General features: G+C 45.6%; 1 protein-coding gene across 5 annotated transcripts in view; it reads right to left on the bottom strand.

The window, feature by feature from the left end:
- The window catches only part of LOC118368043 (neurexin-3a-like), a 727,496-nt gene that overhangs the window by 287,533 nt on the left and 432,614 nt on the right, over positions 1–7,349 (bottom strand). For 2 of the 5 annotated variants that reach the window (XM_052496445.1, XM_052496446.1), the window contains exon 1: positions 5,348–6,202. The exons of the other annotated variants lie outside the window; for them this stretch is intronic. In XM_052496445.1, the coding sequence (XP_052352405.1) occupies positions 5,348–5,723 (376 nt within the window). In that variant the 5' untranslated portion in view covers positions 5,724–6,202. Of the gene's footprint in view, positions 1–5,347; positions 6,203–7,349 lie in introns of those variants that run through there. 5 annotated transcript variants of the gene reach the window in all.

Raw genomic sequence — 7,349 nt, 5'->3', positions numbered from 1 at the left:
TGCCATTGCCCTCCCTACCGTTAGCTAACCTTCAATAAATGGAACGAACTGAAAGCATGTATTTCCTACCAACGGGACAATAAAAAATGTAATATATTATGTTTCACCGAGTTTTTGGCTGAACGATAACATGAAAAACATACGTCTGGTGGGTTATACATCGGCAGGATAGACCAGCAGCCTCTGTTAAGACACGGGGTGGCGGCCTATGTATATTTGTAAACAACAGCTGGTGCACGATAACTAAGGAAGTCTTAAAGTTTTGCTCGCCGCCTGAGGTACAGTATCTCAAGACAAGCTGTAGACCACACTATCTACCTAGAGATTTTATATCTGTATTTTTTGTATCTGTCTACATACCAACACAGACCGATGCACTAAGACCGCACTCAATGAGCTGTATTCCGCCATAAGAAAACTGGAAAACGCTTATCCAAAGATGGCGCTCCTAGTGGCTTTAATGCAAGGAAGCTTAAATCAGTTTTACCTCATTCATATCAGGATTTTAAATGTGTAACCAGAGGGGAAAACTCTAGACCACATTTACTCTACACACAAAGATTACACGCAAATTAAAGCAGGAAGCACCAGTCACCAAGGTCTATAAATAATTATAGCACAGACTGGAAAATGTTCTGTGTATCTTCAGATGGATTTGAGGAGCACACCACATCAGTCATTGGCTTCATCAATGAGTGCATTGAGGACGTCTTCCCCACAGTGACTGTACGTACATACCCCAACCAGAAGCCATAGACTACACTCAACATTCACACTGAACTAAATGGTAGAGCTTCCGCTTTCAAGGAGCGGGACTCTAACCAGGAAGCTTATAAGAATGCCCTTCCACGAACCATCAAATAGGCAAAGCATCAATACAGGACAAAGATCGAATCGTACTACACTGGCTCCGATGCTCATCGGATGTGGCAGGGCTTGCCAACTTTTACAGACTGCAAAGGGAAGCACAGCCGAGATCAGCCCAGTGACACAAGCCTACCAGATGATCTAAATAACTTCTATGATCGCTTCAAAGCAAGTAACACTGAAATATGCACGAGAGCATCAGCTGTTTCGGGTGACTGTGTGATCACTCTCTCCGTAGCCGATGTGAGACCTTTAAACAGGTCAACATTCAGCCGGATTACCAGGATGCGCTGACCAAGTGTCTTCAGTGGCATTTTCCCTATGTGAATCTGTAATACCAACATGTTTCAAGCAGACCACAATAGTCCCTGTTCCCAAGAACACTAAGGTAACCTGCCTAATTGACTACCGACCTGTAGGGGTTGTAGAGCATTCACGTAGGGCATTCACGTCTGTAGCCATGAAGTGCTTTGAAAGGCTGGTCATGGCTCACATCAACACCATTATCCCAGAAACCCGAGACCCACTCCAATTTGCATACCGCCCCAACAGATCCACAGATGATGCAATGTCTATTGCTCTCCTCACTGCCCTTTCACAACCTGGACAAAGGGAACACCTATGTGAGAATGCTGTTCATTGACTACAGCTTAGTGTTCAACACCATAGTGCCCTCAAAGCTCATCAATAAGCTAAGGACCCTGGGACTAAACACCTCCCTCTGCAACTGGAACCTGTACTGGACGCCCCCAGGTGGTAAGGGTAGGTAAAAACACATCCGCCATGCTGATCCTCAACACGGGGGCCCCTCAGGGGTGCATACTAACTGTTCATTAATGACTGCAAGGCCAGGCACGACTCCAACACCATCATTACGTTTGCCGATGACACAACAGTGGTAGGCCTGATCACAGACAACGATAAAACAGGCTATAGGGAGGAGGTTAGAGATCTGACTGTGTTGTGCAAGGACAACAACCTCTCTCTCAACGTGATCAAGACAAAGGAGAGGATTGTGGACTACAGGAAAAGGATGACCGACCACGCCCCCATTCTCATCGATGGGGCTGTAGTGGAGCAGGTCAAGAGCCTTGGCATCCACATCACCAACAAACTAACGCGTTCCAAACACACCAAGACAGTCGTATAGAGGGCACGACAAAACCTATTCCCATTCAGGAGACTGAAAAGATTTGGAATGGGTCCTCAGATCCTCAAAAGGTTTTACAGCTTCACCATCAAGAGCATCCTGACGGGTTACATCACAACCTGGCATGACAACTGCTTGGCCTCCGACCGCAATGCACTACAGAGGCCCAATACATCACCGGTGCCAACCTTCCTGCCATCCGGGACCTCCAGAAGAAGGCCGTCTCAGAGGAAGATTCCTAAAAATTGTCAAAGGTTCCAGCCACCCCAGCACAGCAAGAGGTTACGGAGCGCCAAGTCTAGGTCCAAGAAGCACCTAAACAGCTTCTACCCCCAAGCCATAAGACTCCTGAACATCTAATCAAATGACTACCTAAACTATTTTCATTGCACCCACCTGCTACACTACTGGTACTCTCTGTTATTATCTATGAATGGTCACTTTAATAACTCTACCTACATTTAAATATATATATATATTACTGTTATTTAACTAGGCAAGTCAGTTATGAACAAATTCTTATTTTCAATGATGGCCTAGGAACAGTGGGTTAACTGCCTTGTTCAGGTGCAGAATGACAGATTTGTACCTTGTCAGTTCGAGGATTCAATCTGGCAACCTTTCGGTTACAAGTCCAACACTCTAACCACTAGGCCGCCTGCCTTCCCAAATGTATATATTACCTCAATAACCTCGCCACCGGTGGCCCCGCACATTTACTCTGTTCTGGTATACCCCTGTATATAGACTGGCTATTCTTATTTTACTGCTCCTCTTTAATTATTTGTTATTCATATCTTTAATTTTCTTCGTTTTTTTTCTTAAAACTGTATTGTTGGTTAAGGTCTTGTAAGTAAGCATTTCACTGTAAGGTTGTTGCATTTGGCTCATGCGAGAAATACAATTTGATTTGACGGATATCCAAAAATGAATACATGCCATACATGACACGCCCTGACCTTAGAAAGCCTTTCGTGTCTCTATTTGGTTTGGTCAGGGTGTGATTTGTGGTGGGCATCTATGTTTTGTTTTCTATGATTTTGTATTTCTATGTTTTGGCCCGGGTATGGTTCTCAATCAGGGTCAGCTGTCTATTGTTGTCTCTGATAGGGAACCATACTTAGGTAGCCCTTTTCCCCTCCTTTCAGTTTGGGTAGTTGACTTTGTTAGTGGCACTAGAGCCGTGTAAGCTTCAAGTTGTTCGTTTTGTTTCTTGTTTTGTTGGCATCATTCCAAAATAAAGAGGAAAATGTAATGCTTCTTTTGACGGCCGCGACAATACAAAACTTAGCTAAACTTAACATAGATGAAGTGTCTCAGATTTATCTTCAAAATAATATGAAATGCTCTGATTCCAGGTTGGCTATAAAGGTCTGGGGAAAGTTGTGTAATTTAATCAAAACCAGAGCGGACGAGGCAAACTTTGATGAATTTGCGAGGCATCCAAAACAGATTACAAAGACGTAAGTATTTTTCTGCCTGTCAAGTATTTTTCTGCCTGCCCCCTCCTCTCTCTCCCTTGCGCTGGCTCGACTGGGGCGTATTTATTACGCAGATTAAGTTAATTTGTCCAATCGAAACAATGCAACTGTTTGGATTATTGTTAGGGACAGAGAGAGAAACAGACAGAGAGGGACAGAGAGATAACAGACAGAGAGGGACAGAGAGATAACAGACTGAGAGGGACAGAGCGATAACAGACAGAGAGGGACAGACAGAGAGGGACAGAGAGATAACAGACAGAGACAGACAGAGAGAGAAACGGACAGAGGGACAGAGAGATAACAGACAGAGAGAGAAACAGACAGAGAGAGAAACAGACAGAGAGGGACAGAGAGAGACAGACAGAGAGGGACAGACAGAGAGAGAAAAACAGAGATAGAGAGAGACAGACCATGAGAGACAGACAGAGAGAGAAACAGAAAGAGAGGGACAGACAGAGAGAGAAACAGACAGAGAGGGACAGAGAGACAGAAAGAGAGAGAAACAGACAGAAACAGACAGACAGACAGACAGACAGACAGACAGACAGACAGACAGACAGACAGACAGACAGACAGACAGACAGAGAAAGAGAAAGAGAGAAAGACAGACAGAGAGAGAGAGAGACAGACCATGAGAGACAGGCAGAGAGAGAAACAGACAGAGAGAGAAACAGAAAGAGAGGGACAGACAGAGAGGGACAGACAGAGAGAGAAACAGACAGAGAGGGACAGAGAAACAGAAAGAGAGAGAAACAGACAGAGAGGGACAGAGAGAGACAGACAGAGAGAGAAACAGAAAGAGAGAAAGACAGACAGAGAGAGAGAGACAGACCATGAGAGAGAGACAGGCAGACAGAGAAACAGAAAGAGAGAAAAACAGACAGACAGAGAGAGACAGACCATGAGAGAGAGACAGACCATGAGAGAGAGACAGACCATGAGAGAGAGACAGAGAGAGAGAGAGAGACCATGAGAGAGAAACACAGAGAGAGAGAGAGAGACCATGAGAGAGAAACACAAACAGAGTGAAACAAAATAGGTTCGAAAGGGAATACCGGGATGCCTGGTAATTTCTTGCAATTTTCTCAGGATGTGAATTTGGTCGATTCTCTGGAAAGTATTAAACCCTATGTTGCCCCTAGGTTGCCCCGAGGGTGCTTTAGATTCGAGAACATGGAGTGAGGTTAGGGTTTACAGTTAGGGCTTTAGGCTGGGATTTTACTGTCATTGTTATTCTTGTCCACCTAAGCATTTAATAATAATAAAAATACATATTTTCAGGAGGAAAAAAAGACTATCGGTGTAAACATTAAACAATCAGATATAAATGAATATTAATGATAATAGACTTTATTTATAAATGATGTATCAGTGATAATAGACTTAGATCATTTTTTCATAGTGTAATATTTGAGAATTAACAATGACCAAAATAAAAGTTAGACAGTCAAAGGGAATAAAACATTTGAGTGATTTTGTTGTTATATTTTATATTTATATTTGAGTAGAAGAACACAGCATTAGCCAAGGCAAAATGCATGAATTGCAGGAAATGAATTGCAGGAAATTAGCTTTCAAATTGCAAATAAATCTCTCAGCTCCTTGAATCGTGTAGAAATGCAGGAAAATGAAATTGGCTTAAAAAATGCTAAAATGTCTCTAACACCGCCAAGATGGGGGACCTTTTGTCCAAACAATTCAGCCACGCTGATCGTATCGAGTAGACACGTTTCCCAGCCCTCAGACACATGACCACAACCAACCTTTTGATTCAGAAAAAAAAAACCTGTTCGGGTTCAAGAACACAGGGTTACTGAGTAAGTTTAGGGTCTAAAGTGTGACTCACCGTGGCCACCCCTAAGTGAGGCTGGCCAGTGGTAGATGGAGACAGATGCAGAGGACTGATGCCGCGTCCCGTGGAGTTGATGCTCGGGGTACGTATAGGACGTAGCCTGCCCTGGAAGTCTGGCGGCAGCCACGTTGTTATCCTGCCTCCCCCTGGGAGAAGAACTCCACACAGACCCAGTGATACATCCTAGAGTCAGAGACCACATCCAGGGGCTCAGGCGCAGGCGGAGGGGGCTGGAGAGGTGGTACGCCCCCCCATCCTTGGAGCCCCGCGACATTGCACCACCGGCAGGACGAAGCATGATCCAAGCCCGAAGACCTGACAACAGACGTACGGTACGGGGTGGGGCGAACTCCACAGAGACCAGGCTCATGATAGAGACAACGCCATACTAGGATCACTCAGAACCAAACCCACGTCCACCCGGGTTAGCTCCGGATTTGGGTCCGCTTCAGTTTCAGCTAACCCCACAGGTCCAGCTCTATCACCCGAAGTAGAGAAGTAGAGGATCTCTAAGATCTCCTTAAGATCTCTGACCGATTTGAAGAACAGCACACACGCTCTAACTATAGTTCTCACGTTCTGATTTGTCACTCAGAGAAAATAAACATTGGGTGTTCTCTTTCGCATGCTCCTCTCACCCAACCGTTACGCTCTTTGCCACCTTGCCCTGAAGGTACAGAAAAAGGAGTGGTTTTTTTCTCTCTTTCTCACGCTCCCCTTTTCTCTGAAGGAAAGAAAATCGGAGGACCCCCCCCTTCTCTCTCTCTCTGGTGCTTCCTGCGTAGTTGTGTTCGCTCCTGCTGCTCTTCTGGCTGGGAGCGTATCTCCTGCGCTCATTCACTGGCTCCCTCGCTCTCCGATGTAGTGCACACTCTCTCCAGCAGCTATCAGTCACACATGGGAGATCACCTCTCTCTCTCTCTCTCTCTCTCTCTCTCCGTCTCTCTCTCTCTCACTCCGTCTCTCTCTCTCTCTCTCTCTCTCTCTCTCTCTCTCTCTCTCTCTCTCTCTCTCTCTCTCTCTCTCTCTCTCTCTCTCTCTCTCTCTCTCTCTCTCTCAAGCAGATATAGTTTGAGTGCAGATGAAGACAAACAGTATAAGCACCTGGTTTATCACAACTCATCTGTCTTCATCCCTGCAGAGGAAGTAAACACATGAACAAAGACCAGTGTTCTCTGTAGGGTACTGGTCCACTGTAGAGCTCCTATACTGCTGCAGTTTAGAAACCATGACCAGGAATCTCCTTTCTCTTCTCTTCTGTGTGTCTCAGTGTCTCATCCTCCTCTCTAAGGGAGGAGAGTGTGTGTGTGTGTGTGTGTGTGTGTGTGTGTGTGTGTGTGTGTGTGTGTGTGTGTGTGTGTGTGTGTGTGTGTGTGTGTGTGTCTGTGTGTGTGTGTGTGTGTGTGTGTGTGTGTGTGTGTGTGTGTGTGGGGGGCGGGGGGGGTTCCACTCAACCCCCTGTCTCAGGCTCAACGCCTGAACACAGCCCCCTGCTCAGAGAGAGATGAGACAGGACCCTAATTGGATCCTACCCTGACTATAGCAGACAGCAACACTGAGAGAGTGATCACAACCTGACTACAGCAGACAGCAACACTGATAGAGTGATCACAACCTGACTACAGCAGACAGCAACACTGAGAGAGTGATCCTAACCTGACTACAGCAGACAGCAACACTGAGAGAGTGATCCTAACCTGACTACAGCAGTCAGCAACACTGATAGAGTGATCACAACCTGACTACAGCAGACAGCAACACTGATAGAGTGATCCTAAGCTGACTACAGCAGACAGCAACACTGAGAGAGTGATCCTAACCTGACTACAGCAGTCAGCAACACTGATAGAGTGATCACAACCTGACTACAGCAGACAGCAACACTGATAGAGTGATCACAACCTGACTACAGCAGACAGCAACACTGATAGAGTGATCACAACCTGACTACAGCAGACAGCAACACTGATAGAGTGATCACAACCTGACTACAGCA

The sequence above is a fragment of the Oncorhynchus keta genome, chromosome 35 (assembly GCF_023373465.1).
Source record: "Oncorhynchus keta strain PuntledgeMale-10-30-2019 chromosome 35, Oket_V2, whole genome shotgun sequence".
NCBI classification, from domain to species: Eukaryota; Metazoa; Chordata; class Actinopteri; order Salmoniformes; family Salmonidae; genus Oncorhynchus; species Oncorhynchus keta.
The sequence above is the reverse complement of the archived record's forward strand: the minus strand, read 5'-3'. Positions and strand labels throughout refer to the sequence as shown.